This window comes from Phycomyces blakesleeanus (genome assembly GCF_001638985.1).
Source record: "Phycomyces blakesleeanus NRRL 1555(-) unplaced genomic scaffold PHYBLscaffold_25, whole genome shotgun sequence".
In the NCBI taxonomy this organism is placed as follows: domain Eukaryota; kingdom Fungi; phylum Mucoromycota; class Mucoromycetes; order Mucorales; family Phycomycetaceae; genus Phycomyces; species Phycomyces blakesleeanus.
Genome location: NW_017265158.1, coordinates 453087 through 474007, shown reverse-complemented (window position 1 = coordinate 474007; position 20921 = coordinate 453087). Strand labels below are relative to the sequence as shown.

The following is a 20921-nucleotide window of genomic DNA, read 5'->3' as shown; positions in this document are numbered from 1 at the left end:
TTCCACATGTGTGTATGAACATAAGCAAAATTATGGTTTCTTACGTTGGGATTCCAGTTGTAGCTACAAAGCGTCTCAAGGGAAGAGTAGCATGAGCACGAGGGATAATTCGACGGACAGCAAAGGTCTGACGAAGGGCAAGGCGAGGGATAGACATTGGATATAAACAAGGCAAGGGGCAAGTTTACCAAACTCAATTTCGCGTCCTTCTTTCTAGAGACAGTCACACTATTGCTTCCAATACTTCTTCAAACTCTTTTAAAAGTGCAAGAAAATGATATTTTTTTTTATTAATCTATTAATTTATTATTACTTTTTTATAAAAAAAATACACAGAAATATCTCTTTTAACAAATTTATATATGGAAATGAATCAAAGAAGTATTTCTAGCATGCTTATTCTCTTCTTTCAATACCACAAACTATATGAGCGGAGTACCGTATTATCAAATAAAATAAAATACAAAATGACGTTTCCCAATGTACAGTAAAAGTAACGCCAAACGGTAGAGTTTTTTGTTGTTGTCGATAGTTTATTACAAAGATTCTCGCTTTAAGCTATCATAATTCTGTTAATGAGACTTTCTCAAGACGCCTTATTTACTTACTCAAGACACTAACTGTCAAAAAATACATGACACCTCAATCACTCCTCTGTCTTTTTTTTTTCTAAAGCTTATAACTATCAAAGACCTTGATTTTTGGCCAACATTCTTCAGTTTGATTTAAGAAAATGGAATATGAGTCTATTCTGGATATGTGTTTGCCTTCAATGACTCTTTTTTATATTTTTCCGCGTTGTTCATAATGATATAGTATCCTTTTACGTATGTTTGAAAATGCCCGACTTTAGTGCCACCAGAGGGCAACTTTGCTGTCGACGAGCCAGCTGTTTTTCTCTTCTTTGGTTCACTGAATTTGCGCACAGAGATATCAGTAACCCTTTTGCAGTTACAGCTTCAAGAATTATAAACTGAAGTTCCTCTTTGTGTCGTTACTTCAACGTTCACGGGCGTGTCTTCTCAGGCCATCTCATTTTCCAGGCGGCAAAAGAGAGTGTCGTGCCGTGTCGTGTCACCGTCTAAATGTTTAAAATAAGAAAGAAGTTAAATTTTCAATTCATAACTCCAAGTAGATAATGAAACTGCCAACTCTTTGTTTGCTGTAAATCCATTTGAAAGCCGTATATCTGACATATTGACTTTTTCATAGGGTTAGTCGTCTTTCACAGTTACTTTACAAAATGAAATTGATGGATTGATTATTGCTGAAACCAAGAAGATACCCACAATTAGCAAAGAAATTGTAAAAAAACGAAGCAAGTTAAAACTGATTCGTCATTATATTTCATTTAACATAAGCTGAATATACTGAGAACAACAAAGGTTGTAAGGTGATCTTCAGCAGTATACTTTGTTTAATGTAAGTGTAATTTCGATGGTCTTAACTTAGTAAACTAAATACATCTTGTATGTTGCTGTATTTGGGATACTTAAATATATTATATAATTTACGAGTTCAGACAGAAGTACTTAAAATATTATCACGGAGCCGTTACCATAACTCGTAACTGTGATGGCTGGATATACCTCAATATCTATAAATACCACAGAAAAAATAACTTTTGTCAAGATAACTCCCTTTGATTTCACACCTTTTACAAACAATAAAAAAGAGTTTCAAAGTACTTAACGTCCCAGCCTTTCCACAGAAATATAACATATGTAGTGAGAGGCAGCTTGTAGACGGCTTTAAGTGCTTCATCGACCCTTGTATGAGCAAATATTATTTTACAATGTCTTTAATATACCTTTTGATTACTAAAGCTTTTTATGATATATATGTATATCCCAATTTATCAAAGATGGTGGGTTGTAATAAGATCTTGATGTATGAGTTACATCTTGACACAATCTATCTTTTTTCTTATAAGAGAAAATCAAAAATTACATTATGTCAAACAAAACACAGAGCTTTACTTGATGCTAAAAAAAAAGTCTTTGTCCCAGTATTGATGAGATTTTCACGATTCTCTCTCATAACCACCTTGGATTTTTCATTATTGAAGTGTTTGGTGGTCCTTCTTGTGAAAATTTTGAACACTTAGTCGGTGACGGGATCCATTATTTAATAGAGAAAAAGTACAAGACTACTTGTAAAAAAAATCAATTTAATTAAAAGGTATTGAAACATTAGAAGAAAGGTAATATTTATCATACAAATACAGCGTGTTATTTTGCATAATAAAGCTCCTTTGGTAACTATAAAAAGTAAAACCTTATACTTTCAAAGTTAAGGCACCAGAAACTGATTTAGACGAGCAAAGACAATGAGAAAAAGGACGGTCAAATTAGAGAGGGTATGGACTTTTAGCAGCTTTCCATCAGTTTATTTCCGTTGGCAGACTCGATAGTAAAATTACCGAATATTCTCCAGGCTGTTACTTTACACAGAGTGTATTGGCTTATGTTTATTTCTTTTAGACTGAAAGAATACATCTGGCTGTTATGATATTGTAAGCACTGTTACGAGAAATCTTAATATCCTCAATATTGCTGTTCGTACACCAATCATTACGTATGACTTATCTCTGAGTGTTGAGAATGTGAAAGCACATTTTAACATGGTTTGGTAGTAATTAGTGTGTAAAGGAAATGTTTATTTAATAAGCCAGTCTTGGACATTCATATAATATTGATTCGGATTGATTGTAATTAAGAGGGTTCTCAAGCACATGCCAAGGTCCTAAATGTTGGCGAAGATTTTCCAAATGCGGTTCAGTGGTCTCCTTAAACCAGACGTTTTTAGAGATGACTCGCCAAACACTTTGGATTCAACTCTAGTCTTGGTCAAACATTTGGCGGCTCGCCTTTAAAATCCACAAATTTAAGAAAACCGCTAAACCGTATTTGGAAAACATTTGGAAAACATTTAAAGCTTTGGCTTGCGCTTGAGAAATTCCTAAGAAAATTCGAGTATCTTGCCAAGTAATTAGTGCAGTAGTGAGAAATAAGTGATAAAAGAAAAAAAAGAAGATTCTAACAATTTATATGCCTGTGTGTGTGTGTGTGTGTTTTAAGGCACAAAAAAGGCTTTACAGCATTACTTTTAAAGTATTTAATATATAATATAATTTCTAATCACGCGAAAACCATTCCTGAAAATACAACATTAATTTTCATTGGGTAGCGATATTGAATTTCATTGGGTGGCGATATTACTTCCCGGAAATGCTGCACAGGTGTACTTTTGAAGAACAAATGGATCCACCTTAGAATCTTTCTTCCTGCCAGCAGTCGACGACTTGGTTGATAAACAAGAATGGTAAATAGCTCTTTTGGATAGATACGATAATTGGATAGATGGATGCACGACGATAAATAATGGATCAACAGCCACTATTTTTAAAAACCAACATATTACAACGCTCCATAACCACTATGCCATCGACCCCACATACAAATAAATCAAACCGACCCAATCAACCGATCAGCCAAATCTACAAGTTGCACCTGGATATTTAACCAATCAGCACACTCCACCCAAACGACCAACCCATTAGCCAAACGATCATCCTAAAAAAAGACAACCGAACGGCCAATCAGGATTAATAAATAGTGAATCAGTACGGCAAATTCAACCGAATTTAATTAATAAATCAGTAAAACCGTTCAATATACACTTTTCCCAACAAAACAACGTTTACGCATATACAACTAAATTCCAGAGTCGTACGCCACTACCAAGCAAGATGAAAAGAGAAAAAGAGTTAGAACAGCAATTAACTGTGATGAAATTATAGGGTATCGATCTTAAGAACCACCACGTTAAGAACTCCAACCGTACTGCTCCCAAGTCGGACAATGTCTACTTGGCTTTGTTGGTGAAGTTGTATCGCTTCCTTGCTCGCCGCACTGATGCCAACTTCAACAAGGTTGTCTTGAAGCGTCTCTTTATGTCCCGTGTCAACCGTCCCCCCGTCTCGGTCTCCCGCCTTGCTAAGTACGCTGCCACCAAGAGCGCCGCCAACAAGACCTTTGTTGTCGTTGGTACCATCACCGACGATGTCCGCATCTTGGACCTCCCCAAGCTTTCTATTGCTGCCCTTCACTTCACCAAGACTGCCAAGGCTCGCATCCTTAAGGCCGGTGGTGAGATCCTCACCCTCGATCAGCTCGCTCTCCGTGCCCCTACCGGTGCCAACACTGTCCTTATTCGTGGTTCCAAGAACTCCCGTGAGGCCGTTAAGCATTTCGGCATGGGTCCCCACAAGAACAAGAAGCCTTATGTTCGCTCCGAGGGTCGCAAGTTCGAGCGCGCTCGTGGTAAGCGTGCTTCCCGTGGCTTCAAGGTCTAAGAAAATAAAATATATCTACTTGGTCTGGCTGGTTGAAATGAAGAGTTCTCTTTCAAAAATCATTTTTCTCGTTTGCATTATACTTTTAAACCGCATTTTTTTTTGTTGAAATGGTGTATACTACTGAGAGGGAGGCTTTTTTTGATATATTTTTGCCTGTGGCGTACATATATGGGTGTATAAGTGGGATTATCTCTTGATCTTTATATATTTTTACATGGATTTGATGTTCAATTAAGATGGGAAAAACGATTGATTTTTCTTGCCATCTCTTCTGCTTCTTTTGCTTTGTTTAGGTTTCTTGTTTTTTCTTTCTTTTTCTTCTCTTTTCTTCTATCCGCGCAGGGCCTTAAGTTGAGCTGCTGCTTCAGGATACTCCTTTGCAAAACGTGTTTGGGTCTTGGTTGCCTCAACATACATAATGGCATGCTCCAATTCAGCCTCAGTACGAGCCAATTCAATTGCCTTCTCGTAGTAGGTCAATGCTTGCTCGGACTCGCCCTGTTCAAGCAGCATCTGAGCCAAAGAAGCCACAGCAGCATCGCATGCGGGATCAACTATATTTTCCGTTAAATACTGGTTCCTTTCCCTAGTGCTTATAACCATTTATTACCTTCCAATGCGCTCTTGCAAAGATTCATGGCCTCGTTCATGTCACCCATAACCTGGTACATCAACATAGCTTTGTTGATGTATGGCAAGGGGTTCTTTGAGTCCAGTGCAATAGCCTTGGTGAATGTCTCGATAGCCTCGGGTAACTTTTGTTGATCAGCCAACAATTCACCGTAGTAGTTGTGAACTTCAGCAGAGTTGGGGAATTTCTTAAGAGTGTTGTTGAAAGTGCTCATTGATGAAGAGATCGAACCGAGCTTGTACTGAACAACACCCAACTGAATGTGAGCGTAAACAAAGGAGTCATTGAGTTTGATACTTTCAGCGTAATCCTTTGCAGCAGCATCATAGTTTCCACTAATGTAGTTCACTAATAACCCAAAAAATAAAGAATATCAAGTATCAGCGCATTGTCCATAATTCCAGTCAGAGCTTAGGTACATACCTTGGCCTCTTTAAACGGAAAACCAAAACCAAAAAAGAAATTACACACAAAAAAGAAACAACTCAAATTAGATTATAAACTTTATACACACATTTTGACATTTTTTTTAAAGAAGCGTACCTGTGGTAGTAGATATCAGGGTCACTAGAGTTGATTCCAACTGCCAACTCAAACTGCTTAAATGTAGATGCCAAATCACCTACAGTATACCATCCAATATTAACAATCAAATATAAAGAAAGCATACTCAGCCATATCAATATTTAACTTACCCTTTTCCATGTAGATCGAAGAACGCTTAATGTAACTCTGAACAAACTGAGGATCGGCCTCAATAGCCTTGTCAAAGTAACTCAGGGCATCATTGGCGTTACCCTTTAAGAATACAAAGGTACCGAGCAAGTTAAGAGCATAGGCTTGATAAGCACGGGAGCAGCCTAACTCAACAGCCTTTTCTAAAGATTCGACGGCAGTCTCGTAGTTGCGCTCAGAAATAGCACGGTATGCCTTGGCGTAGTATGCATCACCAGTTTCCTCATCCACAGCTGAAGGCAGCTCATGAATAACTGTATATTTTTTAAAAGAGAAAATAAAATAAAAATTGTTTTAGCATGATTTTCTCCAAATATTTTTCACTTCTCCCCCTATTAATCGTATATATGTTTAAATCTTACCAGGATGGAATGATTCAAGATAAGCATTGACAAAAGTGGGAGAAGGAAGGTGAGGCTTCTTAGTCTATAATAAAATGAACCAATCCTTGATAAGTACATTCTATCCATTTTCTTTTTCCCTTTTTTTGTGACTTTATACCTTCATCATCTCCTTAGCCTTGGCCTCAGAAACCTGTTTAAGAATACGCTCCATTGCCTTGCTGGCAGCCTCGTTTTTGAAATTATCAAGGATACAGACGCAAGTGAAGTCTTTAAAAAAAAAGAGAAAAGACTCATTTAGTGCACCTCGCATCTTATTATTCGGCATCCTGTGCATGTCACTGTACCATAAAGAGCTGCTTCAGGATCATCATTCTTCTCAAAAGCCTGGGCACGACGGTTCAGGGCCTTGATGTACACAGGGTCTAGCTTGAGTGCTTCATCACAATCTTGGATTACTCGATCGTTCTGACCGAGATTGCCAAAACAAGCGGCGCGGTTGGAGAAAAATACGGGATCCTTCTTAAAACGAATTGCCTGGCTGTAAAGGTGCACAGCCTCTTCGTACTTCTTCTTGCTAAAATGGCTATTTCCCTTGGTCTTTAAGCTCTGGGCAGCATCTTCACGCTCCTTTTAATTGCAATTACCCAAAAAATAATAATATCAGTATCTCCAATCATGCTTCTTATGCAGTTTATTCTCTTATTCTATTAATTACCTTTTCAGTCAAGGCAGCAATTTCCTCATCAGTCATGGTCTCGTACTCGGCGCCAGTTGTAGAAGTTGTAGCAGCAGGAGAAGCTGGGGCAGCTGGAGTGGAAGGCTTACCTACAATAGTCTCAGCATTTTTTCGCTCTTTTTCTCTTTGCTGTCCCTTTCTATCTTCTCTTTCTCTTTCCCAGATTTTTTTTATTTGTTTTTATAAATCCATATCCGGATTTGTTGTATTCAATTATACAATAATGTGTACCTTGAGCGGGTGCTCTGGGTTTAGGAGGAGTGCTACCTGCCAAAGGCTTCTTAGGCTTGGAGAGGTAGTAAAGTCCTGCACCAGCCACAGTCACGCCAGCAGCCAGGGCACAGTAGAACTTCCAGTCCTTGTCTTCCAAAAAGCGTTTGAGCTTGTCCTGGGCAGTTGCTGGAGGGGCGACGGTTGTACTGCTGCTGTTGGCCATTAGGTCGAGTTAACAAAAAGGATAGAAAACACAGTCAACGCTATGTTTAGGTAAAAAAGGACCGGTGTAAAGTGGCGTCTTTGATGGTCCGACACGACGTCATCCGACCTTTCTTTTCTACGTCACTTATATAGTTTTAGGCTGTTCTGGGATGAATAATGGTCTTTGTATGAAAAGTAGTAATAATGAATATTTTATATTAAGTTGATGCTCTATTTATGTGAAGAAATGAAAGGGCATGATAAAAAACAAAGAGTAAACGATAACCAAGAATGAGTCCAAGAATGAATTGGAGGGGGGGTTTCCTGGATGAAGTGAAAGTTGTACAACAGAAGGGGAGTTTTTCGGTGAACTAAATGCCGTACTTGCTGACCTGGGATTTAATGCTCTCCCATTTACCCCTCCGAAGAGAGGTACGACGGTAAGGAACAATAGTATTGTAAGCCATTATGAGTGGATCTTGTCCATCCCAAAATTGCCCTATGAAATCTACTATACACTCTGCACGAGCATCCATATGTCCAACGGATAGACTGATTCCCAAGTCAAGTCCAAAGTCACTGACTGGCTTCTGTGGTGTCACTGAAGTCGGCCCAGCACCAGTCCATCCAGTTGCCAGCATGGAAAATGCAATATCCTCACAGTTAAGACGATCATCAATAATACGATGCATATCTTGATCCAATAGACTGTGATTTATAAAAGTTTGCTCAGATTAATTAGTAGCTATATTCATTTTTAAAAGTATTACAAAAAAAAACAACTATTGACTTACCATGTATAAGCAAAAAGATAGTCAGATCTGACAAACATGCTTTTTGTTAGAACCATACTATACTGCATTTTCTGACCATAAGGAACTTTGTATGTCCCAGTCTGGAGTTCTGGATCAAATGTGTGGTAACGAGGAAAATGACCCACTGCATTATCCTTTTGTGCCTGCCACGTCTATAAAGAAAGGTAAGTAAAAACGGTTATTATTGTCATAAATTAATAAACGGAGACTTGAAGGAGATGGTTGAGATAAAGGGGATACTTTATTGTTAAGCTTACTTGATATGTAAACTCAAGATCACCCAGATCCATAAAAATATCATCATCCATAATGTACACTGAATCTGTCAAGAGACTTGCAATTGGATTAAACCGATTGTTAAGAGAATCGTATTCTTGTCTCAATATATGGACCCGCTCGCGTTCAATTGAAGTAAGGGCTTCTAGGAGCGATGGGGGTACTTCCAATGCGGGGTTGTGCCAAGTAACATAAACAGCGTGCACTTTGGACGATCGAAGCAGGTGGCGGATGAGAAGGGATATATGTTCTATACGTTCTGGATTATAGGTACTCAAGAGTACTGAAAACTTGTTTTGGAGTGGAAAAGTATGGCTCGTAGAATTAGGCGCAACCTTATCACAGATGTCCCTCTGACGATTTTGGTTAGCCCATCCAGGAGAACCTTGACAAGGAAATAGTGGATTGTATTGTTAGGATCTACTTCACAAAATTATAAATAAGTAAGTTACCTAGTGATAAAAAATTCTTCAGCAAAGTGTGAGCTTGTCTCCAGGTATAGTACTCAGAGGGCTCATACGATGATCTCCAGTCTTGCTTGCCATACTTGTGAAAGTTCCAAGGTTTCGTAGCATCTTTAAAGATAAGAATATTCTGCAAGCCATATATATTTTTTTAATATAATTAACATCAATGAATTGTACAGTATATTCATATATTTGTCTTACCTCATCCAACAGAGATAATGGCATCATTATTATTCGGTCCCAAGAAAGTATAGTTTCTTGCAAATAGTCTGAGATAGGAATACGCTCTATCTCTACATCATACAACTCAGCATCGTATTCAAGAATATCTCGACTGGGTTCAATTACAATAAGAGATCCATAGATAGGTTCATAATTATCTGAAAGAACCATGACTGCATTTCTGGGAAATTCAAGTAGTGTATGGGGGTTCTTGACAATTAATGTTAGTATATCTAATTTAACACAACATCATGCTCACTAATTAAACTTACTTGTTTGAAGAATACATTTGGTGAGAAGTATACGATTTTGTGATAATCTACCAATGACCACAGAGTAAGTGCGGTGCCACATGAATCTTTTGCTACACTTTCGTGGAGTATTTTTCCCTATTGATTGATTGATTGATTTATTTATTTTAAAAAAAAAAGTCTAAGCGGCGATGCGGGTAATTGTGTGCTTTAATACTTACTCTGACGATGATAACATTCAATAATTTGATATGAGTTAACACAGATTCTGAGAGTTCTAGCGTATCTGGTACAACTACCAGAATATCGCTTTGTGATGTTGAGGAGGTAGTAGTATTCATGGCAGACTTTAAGGAGTATATCGATACAAGGATAGCTTCTGTCTAATGTTATTTATATTAATAACAGTGCGAGTATATATATATATATATATTGAGTTAATTAAAGAAATTGCAATATTGATAGGCTCCTTGAGTATTATTGCTTTCAATTTGCATTTGCATTCTTGATATTCTATTCAATTTAATTACAATTTACCATTGTTGTATCACATAAAACTGTTGCAAAAGCTGACTTTTTGACAGATTTGTTAAACCGTGAAGTATATGTACTAATATCATTTGAATAGAGTTTATCAAAGAAAGGTTCAGATTTCAGGGCAGGCATAAATACAAAAAGTGTTGTAGCCAGAAGAAATAAGGAAATGCTCATTAAAAAACAGCGTTTTTGACCAGAAGAGATCATATTATATGTATATCACGGTATTATGGAATCAGATTAAGAATATAAAGTATGGGTAAGTAATTAAGGAATATAGGAATAACGAAAAGAGAGGGATGAAATATAAAGAGTAAGGATGGATTTAAATACGGTAAGAGGATGAAGTTGTTGAATAGTTCAAAACAAAATATGTCATGAAAATAGCCTGAGTGACAAAAAAATATTCTGCTTATACTGTAAAAGGTATTCTCAAAGGGATACGGCCAATCATTGATCGTAGAGCTCTTACCCACTCCTCACTTTCTTCCACTTGATCACTCACACAATCCAAATGGAAGTCAGGGAATGCCAAGCGGAAGAATCCACGTCTATTGTCCTCCCAAATTGTCTCGGTTTGGAAGAGACGTCCATCTTCTGGTATATCTTCAAGTGTAACAATAACCTGGTCTACAGCAGCACTGAGCCGTACAGCGTCAGCAATATCGTAACGTTCTCTTGGAACCCAAGGTTCTTCTTCTTCGTACGCATAGCCAATGAATTGACTGCCGATCAACCGATAAAATCGTCTTTCCCAAATCTAGAATATCCACAAGGCAAATTATGATTAGAATATTAAAAACCCTAATAATAACACTAATAATAAAAAATTAAAGAAGAAAATTACACCCGAAAATTTACTTGCCTTCGATCCCTGTGGTCTAGTAGAGAGGTATCCACTTCTCCAACAAGTACCATGCCATTGTCGGATTTTCAAGGCCAAGTCACATTCGCGCAGGTTTCTGGGAACTGGCTAAATTGTAGATGACCCACATATGTATATGTATATGTATATGTACATATGTATATATGTATGTGTGTGTGTGTGTATGTGTATGTGTATGTGTATGTGTATGTGTATGTACATGTGTATATAGATATGTATGCCCATTAATATGAATTTGAATATAAAGGTGTATATATAAATTTTGAATGGTTTATTTTATTAGTCTATCTTTTGTGTGTCGAATGAAAGTTATAAAGAATTGAAACGTGCTTAAATGTATAGGCAAAGTATTGCTGTGATATATGCTTTTAAAGTAGAAAAAGAAAAAGAGATACAGAAAATGTGGATCTTAAAAAAGAACTTTATCTTACCAGTGATGGATCTGAGACCGGCAAATAAAGCATTTCGATCGAAAGATTGCCAACCACTTTGAGTACATCCTCTTCATCACCAAATTGTTGCTGTCTTTGCCTCTCCCGAGAACTTCTACAGTACCACGAATTGAAACAGTCAAACGTGGACTGATAAGACTTTTGATAGCACGCATGCATCATATGGGGTAGTGCAAACCGAGTCTGTCCAATTGCTCCATCATCTGGATGAACGTAACCTGACAGGGACTCCTTTTGCTTGCGAATAGAGGTAAACCATCGACTTAGACCAGTCCGGGGCTTGACGTGATAATCAGGTCGAACATGCAGTGCGACGGTAACAATCATGTCTGGGTGTGTATCAACAATACACTCATAATCCAATAATACTTGCTGTCCAAGAATCTCGTACCGTGACATGTACTCATACCGTCCATCGCTTACCACACATCGGACATATGTAACCTCTTTGGGCAACGGTAGCAGCATATTGTGGGCACCATTTACTCGCACGTATAATTTACCTTGTTGCGATGATGGAAGAACCTCGGGTGTAGATGTAGCTACCAACATAGACATACCAGCCTCTCTTGGTGTTCCATCCTTTTCTTGAATCAAAATGGGGCCAGACAACGTGTGCGCGTGTGGGTTGCTGGGATCATCAAAGGCTTGATCAGGTCCCAACTCAAGCTTTGTGCTGCCTTCAACTTGTTCTTCAGGATCCTTTCTCTTTGGGAGAGGAGTGACAAGGTGTGCAGTCGTCGTAACCGAAACACTGCCAAATCCACGCTGTATTTCTTCTACCTTTTCTAATTGCTGCCCTTGTTGATTCTGAGGCTTTTGATGCCCCTGCTGATGCTCTTGCTGATGCTCTTGCTGTTCTCTTTCAAATATCTCTTCGCTAACCTTTTGAGGTGAGTGGGGAGGAGATGTATCCAGACTATCGCCCATAGAGCGACGGTGAGAGCTAAATGATGACGAAGGACCACGCGATGGGACTGATATGCCATCAGAAGAAAACTGCCCTTTATCATCAACTACAGCACGTTCTTCTAATGCTGGTCCACGATTAACATAATTCTCTCGGATAGTATCTTCAGAAACGCGGCGGTTCGAGTTATTCTCTGAATTTGAATCAATCGATTGCGCTACATCATCAAATGAGACTTTAGGTGCGACCTCTTCGACTTGGTCATAGTCAACTAGTCTTTCCTTGGAAACAAACTCCTTTTTATCGATCATCGCAGCCTTTCCTTCGAAAGCCACAGCTCTTGAAGCCAGTTCTGGTCTCCACGTAGCTTCTTCATCATCATCAGACGATATATAAGCTTCACCTTCTGCAGCAGCGCGACTCTTTCGTTTAGATTTTCTTCTTTCAGCTTGCTCTAACATCCATTCTTCTTGACTGTCAAACCACTGTTCGCTATCCGACTCGCTACATGTTGCTAAGCTCTGGCGAGGGTTGGTTTCTCCTCTAAGAGACTCGCGTCTTATTACGGTATCCCACAAATTCATCCCAACAGACCAATGGGATCGCTGACTACCACTCAAGCGGCGCATTTCTTCGGCACTAGGTGTCTGCGATACTCTTTGCTTCTCTTTCTCAATTTCATCCGCTGGTGATATTCTGTAGTGCTCCTCATCAGGTTTTTCCCCTCCAGAAAGATCATCTTTCCTGATTATCACGGGAATATTAGAAGGAGAATTTACCACTAAGCCACGTTTGGTATCTTCTCCATTAGTTCTTGGCGTAATATCATCTGCTTGCAAAGAATCTTTACTGGGAAGGCTTTTATCTAACGGACTTATAGATGGTTCTTGTTGTGCTGGTTCATCCTCAAAGTTGTATTCATGGAAAGTGGTCGAAATAGCAGCTGGTGCAGTAGATGAAATACCAGAAGAGTAAATATTTTCGCTTTGGCGAAGCGCGTTTTCTTTGACTTTGGTTTCAGGTTCAAGATCAGTTGAATTATATCGAGAAAGACTTTCTGGATATGGCTCGGACTGCATAGAATTCGAGATAGTAGAAATTCTAGACGCGCTATCTGTGGACAATGGACCTTTATCCGAGACGGCACGTGTGTCGGCTACAGTACTATCTTGTACAATATCTTCATCTGATAGATAGTCTTCGTCAATAAAGTCCATATTTTGTTTAAATGCATCGAGTACTGCATTCTTCACGAGAGTTCTATTATCGATGTCAGATACATTTTTATCGGTTTGTTTTGGAAGAATTTTCTCAGGGAAAGGATCATATTCAGGTACAATATTTCTTTCAGATGCAGTACTTTTTTTCAAAGGCATAGTCTTTGACAAATCACGTTCCTCTTTGGTAGCGATACAACATGACTTAGTAAGCGATAATAACAATAACAAAAGTAACAGCCTCAAAAAACCATTTCGATAGTCCTAAACATACCTTTTGTTTCATGCTCTAGATCATCTTTGGAATCAACAGTTTGCCGAGATATAAGATCTTTTTGTGTTACATATACTTTTTCAAGCATAGAGTCTGCTTCAGTTACAGTGCTTTTGTCTACAACGTTTTTGTTAAATGCATTGCTATTTTCAGAACCAGAAATTTCGTTGGATGGGACAGATTCCCTGTTTTCGACGCTCTTTTGCAATGCGTCCTTCTCTTTCGCCACGGTGAATTCATTAACCATTGGGTCTTTTTGCGATACACTGATATCACTAAAAATGCTTTCCTGATTGTCGAGTGTTTTCGCAATTGACATTTTTTTCTCGATTTCAAATGTTTCGGAAGCGGCTCTTTCCAGGGGCATGACATAACTCGCAGTTGAAATGCTCCTTGTGTTATCAGATGTCTCAGAAGTGACACTTTCCAAGGGTTTTACAGCATTTACAGGTGATATATCTTCCTTGTTTTCGGGCTTGAAGTGATGAGTACTTTCTGGAATATTCGCGAACTTTGTAGAGGGCATACTTTTTTCAGTATAAGTTATATCCGGATGTGAAAGTGATTTCAAGGGCAATATGTTTTTATCTCCAAGTTCTGTACCGGCTATTTCATTCTCTGGTAGTATGAAAGACTGTAGAGGTGATATACCTCTCTTTTCAGAATTAGTATTGTTTTTGTCATTTTCGGATAGTGCAAAAGGTTCTAAAGTCGAGAAAATTATCTTTTCGACATCAGTGTCGTTTTCTTTGCTCTCCGTAACCGTAAAAGGCTTTAGAGATGGGATGTTTTTATATTCGCCCTTAGAGGTGTCTTTATCGCTCTCTGATAGCGTAAAAGGCTTTGAATGTGAAATTGTTTTTTTCTTGGAATCAAAATCGGCTTTATTGCCATCTGACAGTTCAGAAGCCTTTAGAGTTGATATGTTTCCCTCCTTGAGATTGGATGTGCCTTTGTCGTTCTCTGATGGTGTGAAGGGCTTTAGTGGCGAGATATTTGTTTCCTTGATATCAGAGTTGATTTTGTCATTCTCTGACTGTGTGAAAGGCTTTAGTGGTGATATATTTGTTTCCTTGAGACCAGAATTGATCCTGTCATTCTCTGAATGTGTGAAAGGCTTTAGTGATGATATATTTGTTTCCTTGAGATCAGAGTTGATCTTGTCATTCTCTGACTGTGTGAAAGGCTTTAGCGGCGATATATTTCTCTGCTTGAGATCAGAATCATTTGTGTCGCTCTCGGGCAATGTAAAAGACTTTAGTGGTGAGATGTTTTTCTTCTTGAGATCAGAATCATATGTGTTGCTCTCAGGCAATGTAACAGGTTTTAGTGGTGAGATGTTTATCTTCTTGAAATCAGAATCGCTTGTGTGGCTCTCGGGAAATGTAAAAGGCTTTAGTGGCGAGATGTTTTTCTTGTCAATATCAGTCTCAACTTTGGGTTTATTACTTTCCGGAAGTGCCACATATTTCAAAGGTAATTTATCTTTGTTGCTATCCAACGCTCTTTCAGATCTTGTTGTTTCTGCCATGTCTGAATCATTATCGTGGGTTACGATTCGCTCGACCAGAACTACTTGCTCAGGATGAGCTTCAAGGTCTTCATCCTCATCCTCATAGTCTTCCTCTTCATCCTCTTCATTTTCCTCGGTACCGTCCTTTTTCTCTCTGAATCCAAAAGTTCTGCCAGCCTTGATTCTTTTATCGAATTCTGCATCGTTTTCAGTGGCATTCTTGAATATTGAGCTTTTGGTCGCTACACCGCCTTCGAATAAACTTTGTCTTGCCAAAGTGTTTCTGTTCTTTGATCGTACTCTATCTGTTGCACGATACTCGTAATCATGTAGCTTTGCGTGGTTAGGTATAGAAGCCTTTTCAGGGGATATAGCATGATCTGATCGAGGACTGGGCTCTGGCGAAGTGTCGATGTCCTTGTTCACAGTAATTGTAATATCTGGCTGAACATCTCTGTAATGTAGATTGTTTTGCTGATTATCTTTTAATTGAGGGTCCTTGTTCTCGATAATTTTTGTATTCACATTATTTGTAGGATATGGCTCCAATTTATTCACAGAGGTTTCAAGCTCGTCCTCAAGATTTGTAGGGTTCTGGCTTACAGTGGAAGGAGGTTTCTCGGAAGGAATAAAACTTCTGTCAACTGATTCTGCTTCATCTACTTGAATCTGGATTCCAACATTACGCTGTCCAACATCTGCAATATTCCGTTGTCCGCTCGAAGAAGGTTCGTTTTCCGATTGCACAATTGGGTATGAAGGCGAGAAACCTGCGCGATTCTGGCGAGGTGATCGTGGTATAACTGGATCTGATGCCTCACCTTGGCGAAAAACACTAGAGGATACAAATGACTTATTTTGCAAGGAGGAGATCATCTTCGATTTTCGACGGAATTGAGGATCACCTTGTCCATCATCGAGTGATAGTAGCTTATTCTGAGTATTGTAAGATGGAACTGACTTTGGGGCAGTCGTGGTGACACTTTCTGTATTCTGCTGCTCGAAAATCTTCAGTAACGGATTGTTTTTGACAGCCGAACGTTTGGTAAGCAGAGCCACTTCTTGTTGACGTTTCAATCGCTGTTTTTCCAATTCTGCTTCCTCTTCTTCGCTCAAAACTTGCTTCTTTCTTTCTTCTACATGGCCAGGCTTAAAGTACTTGCGCGTAGATGTCTGACGATCAACTTGAGTATTTTTCTTGTCGTTGAGTGAAGATTCTTCGGCCTTTTCTCTAAGCTGCTTAAATCTTTCGGATGGAGAAAATTTCGGTATTGGCACCCGCTCTTCTACATGTTGCCTAGGTCGCAGTCTCCCCACAGCAGGTTCTCCGATCTTATCTTCTGGGGATGTATCAAGTAGCCGAGTCGTTTCATCATTTGAAGACACGTCTTTTGGGAAGTAATTCAAGTCGTTTGATATGGTTGCCAGCGCTCCTTTGTCAATCAATTGGCGTGAAATACGAGTCAAGCCGAGAAGACTACTTAGATGTAGTGTTGTGTTATTACTGCTTCCCCAATAGCATTTATTTAGATCGTTTGGTTGAGCTCGCTTTTTTAATTGGATTTAGAATTTGTCAGAAAAGAAAAGAAAAAAACTATAAAATTTTGGTTAGTTTTTTGTTTGTTTTACTCTACCTCGATAAAAAATCCAATAAGCCTGGTCCGCTCAGTGTGAGCAATAGAAGGTACGCCTTGAAAAGTTTCGAGGTGATCGAGCAGGAGGTACTGAAGACCATTGAGATTCTGAAGTGTCGTCCCGAGCTTTTCGATTCTTCCAAGTTGGGTAATTAGATGAGAATAGTCTGTGTCTTGGGTGGCATCCTTGGCTAATGGACGCCATAATAATTCGGGATTCTCATTATAAAGCTCCTGGACTCGTTTTGAATCAACTGCCTCAATTGCAGCAGACCATTCGGAGATCTGTTGATCGAGTACCGGCGCTTTCTCGACCGACATGGCTATTCTATAGGCGTGTCAATAGGTAAAGAAAGGAAGAAGATAGCCAAAAAAATATGTAGAAAAGAAGTGACAGTAACAAGAAATACTGCAGCAAGATGTGTTACTCAAAATGGGAACAAATTACAGTCAAACCTATGGAAATTGGCGTCCTCTAAAAAATAAATGGCGGAAACACAAAAATAAATGCCATGAGTTTAAATTGTTTTTTTTGTCACTTTGGTTGAAAAACATATTGTCGGAACTAGCTAACTAAAATTGGCGGGAAGATTGCGCCTAATTGTCGCAAGAAAATATGTACACTTTTTTTTTACACTTTAAATCATACTTAACATCAAGGGCTACGACCAGCGCCAGCAATGCTGTCGAAAAAGACCTTTTAATTTGCGGATAGTGAAGAGTATTCATGAACGCGGGGGATTGTCTACTCTGGAGTGTGGGCTCCTATATTTTGTTTTAGAAAGGAAAGGCTGACTTGGTTGATGTTTGCTGCGTTTTCCTGGTGAGCTTTTGCTATACGGCGTCTTTGTATAGGCTTTGATACCAATCACACAATCCTCATTTGGTCAGCTCTATCTGTCAATAACTAAGACTACGCTTCCATTTTCTATGGTCCTTATCGAAAATACAATACAACTACTTATCTCAATTGGCTATATATCACTTTACGGAGCAAGATTTTTTCTTTACTGCCTCGATATATTCTTAGCCCAAAGTCAAACAAATGAAGCATTTATGTATGGATTCAAACAGTTAAGATATTCTAAGTATGTCACTTGAGATTGGCCAGTTATTTTAGTCATGTACTACATGGCTTCATCATTTGTGCTTTGCAGATTGTTAACTAATCCATCAATAGTATATTTGCACTCTCGAAGCAGCTTTGCATTGTCATTGGTTGATTTGTTGTCGCCATTCTTCTTGGCTCATTTGCCAACAGCAACATCAATCTCTTCTTCTACTTCTACTACAAGCCTTATATCCATCCTAAACCCGTGTACCGGCTTTGGATGGGGGCATTTTCCCTTCTTGATTTCAGTAAAGTATGAATTCTCACATTCGGCAGTGACAATATGAACTATGCCTTTAGGTGGGAAGAGAAACGCAAGTATATAAGGACAAATTAAGCGCATAGACTAATTTTTTCGGATAGTCTTCTTTTAATTATGATGCAGTGGATGACTGTAACTGTCTATTGTCTTGAGAATATGCTTTATGATCTTATAAGTTGTTGCTTTGAGTTTGCCTGACTTGCTGTACTCCCACTTCAACTTTATATATTCAACAGCACATTCATAATCAGCTGAGAGGTTTGATGTATTCTGTACAATCCTGATTGTATTGCAAATATCATCGTCAGGTACACGTCGTTTAATTGCAAGTCTTTTTTTCAAAATAAGCATTGATATAATACCATTACTCTGCAGTGAAGATTGATCTTTGTGAGCCAAAAGACTGGTCTATCAGATCGGGGATTGAGGAGAGGACAACAGACATGATTTTCCTTGGCAGACCTTACGGACAACCTGGCAGGACAGCCTGGGCAGTCTGGACACTAATTCTAGGGAGACGACATTTTGATTCTACCGGACCACAAATCGTGATCTTTCTGCCAGCATGGAATAACTCTATCTGGCTCCTAAAGATACAAAATATTCATTAATATTTTCTTTTGTGCCTTGCAAAAAAGAGGGGATGGGGATTACTTACCAGTTGCTGCTTCCAAACTTTGGGAATATAATTGAGAGAAAGAGAAAGAAATGATACGCGTAAGAAGGCGAATAAATAGTAAGATGTCAAACAATATTGCGTCACACTTTAATGACAACAACTCATACTGAGGAAATAAATTGGATATCTCATTTTTAGCCAAGCAAGCCTAACACAATAAGACATATTCAGTACTTTGGACCAATAATGCCTTTTATTTACCTTTATTCCTACAAAGAGCATATGCTATTAACAAGGATGGTTGTATAGCAGTGATACTTTTATTATTAACAAACAAACAAGAATACAAATAGACATCATATGCTTATATCGAGAAGGATGAAAAGATGATAAGCTTGTTTAGACAATTTTTACTCTTCGATTATTATGCAGTGTAGTCCAAGAAGAGGTGTTTCGATAAAACTAGTATGAAAGAAAGAATACGTATGAGAGTGTAAAGGAAATGGAATGAAGAAAATTAAACTTATGTAGAGTCATGATCGGAAAGGGGTGGGATTATATTTCCTCCACTCCATCGACGGACATTTGATGCTAGTAGAGGTGAGTTTTGATGAGCATAGCTATGAACGATGTTGGATGATGAATGCGAGACAGGAAATACTGGGCGTGTCGGACGGCTAGGGATAGTAAGGTTCATTGACGATGACAGATTTGTGTTGATTTGGGAATTGTCTAGTGAGAGACTAGCAAGTCCTATATCCTGTGGGTTTGAGGATTGGGAAAGTGTTCCATATCGGCGTGAAAGTGTTTCAGATGTAGATAGGTCTGTATCTTTGGTGTGCTTGTCGTGATGCCGGTTCTTTGGTGCCTTGCTGCTCTTATGATGAGACCTCCAATGCTCTACTTCAATCTGATAGAATTTAAGACCATGGGCAAGTCCAAACGGATTTGTAGAAGGGTCTTTTGGATCTACAGAGCACTCGGTAATAGATGTTATTCTGGCTACAATCCATTCTCGTGTGGCCATTAGTTGCTGTACACTATCAGACGGCTTGAGGAAATAATGAGGAGCGTTCACATTAAAGGCTGCCCACGGTTTTCCGGTAGAGTTTCGTGTAGGCAAGAACAGAGCTAGATCCCCGACTTTGAAACTATGAAAATAAAAATACAAGCAATTCTTATAAGAAACCGATCAAGATCTATTTGCTTTACTTACTTTCTAAATGCAATCTTTTCATATGCACTGCTGGCCACTTTTGTATATTTTTCTATAATTTTCTTGACTTGTTAATACGATACAAGAACTTTACTTTATTTCGGCTTACCTTTGAGTTCCTTGTACTCCTTTTGCCATCGACGAGTTAGCTCGTGGGCATCTTTGACCTTCTTACGAATACGATTGACAAACTTATGATTATCGATGCCATTCACAACTTGCATTATTTCGTTCCATGCTGCCATCTGATCACTTGATTGTGTCGCCTGGAGTCGTCTTGTCATAAGTCCTGCTTCATTTTCGTCCACGGGTAGCTGCAGTTGATGTGTCATTTCATAAAAGACATCTTTGCGGAACTCTTCTAACTTTTCTGCCATTAAACTCATAATGTTATGCCATTCCGAGCGTTCTTCATTCATTGCTTCAATTGTGCGTGTTATATTCATATACTCTTGTTCCAAGGCGGAAAGATTCTAAAAAGCAGTGTAATAATAAACGTCAAGCAGGATGTGAGTATTTGTGTTGGACTGAACATGCCCACATGTAAATACCTCGCGTGCTTGATTAGATTTATTGGTATAAACTTCGAGGTGCTGCTTAAATAAGTCTAATAAAACAATAGTATCGCTCTCTTCTACACCTGGCCCCATACTTCCAGAATAGCGAGTCAGGAGCTCTGTAACTGAGGTTTTTATAACTGTCTGCTGGGCTATCATCTAGATAAATTGTCCATGTTAACTGTGTTCGTAAAAGGTAAAGTAAATGAACTTACTCTTTCTAAAGCTTCGTTTTTTTCCATCCAATCACTCTCAGCTCTTGCGACCATCTCCCGTGCTTGGGCCAACCTTTGTTTAATTTCATCTCTAGCTTGTTCACTATCTCCCATCTCAAGTGTTAACTGCCGTAGTCGACCTTCGGCTTCTCGCTTTTCAATTTCAGTCTTTTCTTGAAAGCTGGAAAGGGTAGTCTCTATAGACAATAATTCCTCCTTAAGTCTAATATTCTCATTGGAAAGCTCATTGTTCTTCTGGTTCAT

The 20921-nt window shown here is 38.7% G+C and overlaps 7 protein-coding genes across 7 annotated transcripts; 1 reads left to right on the top strand and 6 right to left on the bottom strand.

The window, feature by feature from the left end:
• Window positions 1-746: 746 nt before the first annotated feature.
• On the bottom strand, window positions 747-1196 carry PHYBLDRAFT_150563 (hypothetical protein; the record flags this gene model as incomplete). The annotated part of the gene is made up of 3 exons (XM_018432505.1): window positions 747-912; window positions 1011-1081; window positions 1146-1196. The coding sequence occupies 3 exons, from the start codon at window positions 1194-1196 to the stop codon at window positions 747-749; spliced, it is 288 nt and encodes a 95-aa protein (XP_018286426.1).
• A 2095-nt stretch (window positions 1197-3291) lies between these two features.
• On the top strand, window positions 3292-4418 carry PHYBLDRAFT_136418 (hypothetical protein). The gene is made up of 2 exons (XM_018429786.1): window positions 3292-3324; window positions 3803-4418. Exons 1-2 carry the CDS (start codon window positions 3322-3324, stop codon window positions 4355-4357), a joined length of 558 nt encoding a protein of 185 aa, XP_018286425.1. The 5' UTR covers window positions 3292-3321; the 3' UTR covers window positions 4358-4418.
• A 110-nt stretch (window positions 4419-4528) lies between these two features.
• Window positions 4529-7212, bottom strand: PHYBLDRAFT_136415 (hypothetical protein). Its single transcript, XM_018429785.1, has 10 exons — window positions 7038-7212; window positions 6786-6895; window positions 6415-6697; window positions 6228-6337; window positions 6089-6152; window positions 5687-5980; window positions 5535-5613; window positions 5415-5422; window positions 4971-5339; window positions 4529-4914 (listed from the first exon to the last, which is right to left on the bottom strand). Exons 2-10 carry the CDS (start codon window positions 6819-6821, stop codon window positions 4691-4693), a joined length of 1467 nt encoding a protein of 488 aa, XP_018286424.1. The 5' UTR covers window positions 6822-6895; window positions 7038-7212; the 3' UTR covers window positions 4529-4690.
• A 382-nt stretch (window positions 7213-7594) lies between these two features.
• On the bottom strand, window positions 7595-9998 carry PHYBLDRAFT_68936 (glycosyltransferase family 64 protein; the record flags this gene model as incomplete). The annotated part of the gene is made up of 8 exons (XM_018442030.1): window positions 7595-7931; window positions 8018-8190; window positions 8296-8699; window positions 8767-8908; window positions 8983-9213; window positions 9276-9392; window positions 9476-9637; window positions 9792-9998. The coding sequence occupies 8 exons, from the start codon at window positions 9996-9998 to the stop codon at window positions 7595-7597; spliced, it is 1773 nt and encodes a 590-aa protein (XP_018286423.1).
• A 205-nt stretch (window positions 9999-10203) lies between these two features.
• On the bottom strand, window positions 10204-10709 carry PHYBLDRAFT_68935 (hypothetical protein; the record flags this gene model as incomplete). Its single annotated transcript, XM_018442029.1, has 2 exons — window positions 10204-10551; window positions 10653-10709. The coding sequence occupies 2 exons, from the start codon at window positions 10707-10709 to the stop codon at window positions 10204-10206; spliced, it is 405 nt and encodes a 134-aa protein (XP_018286422.1).
• Window positions 10710-17924: 7215 nt separating this feature from the next.
• On the bottom strand, window positions 17925-18951 carry PHYBLDRAFT_150559 (hypothetical protein; the record flags this gene model as incomplete). The annotated part of the gene is made up of 5 exons (XM_018432504.1): window positions 17925-18082; window positions 18188-18381; window positions 18518-18637; window positions 18709-18725; window positions 18931-18951. 5 exons carry the CDS (start codon window positions 18949-18951, stop codon window positions 17925-17927), a joined length of 510 nt encoding a protein of 169 aa, XP_018286421.1.
• PHYBLDRAFT_160155 (hypothetical protein) lies at window positions 18938-19717 on the bottom strand. Its single transcript, XM_018434126.1, has one exon. It carries the CDS (start codon window positions 19694-19696, stop codon window positions 19193-19195), a length of 504 nt encoding a protein of 167 aa, XP_018286420.1. The 5' UTR covers window positions 19697-19717; the 3' UTR covers window positions 18938-19192.
• Window positions 19718-20921: the final 1204 nt, after the last annotated feature.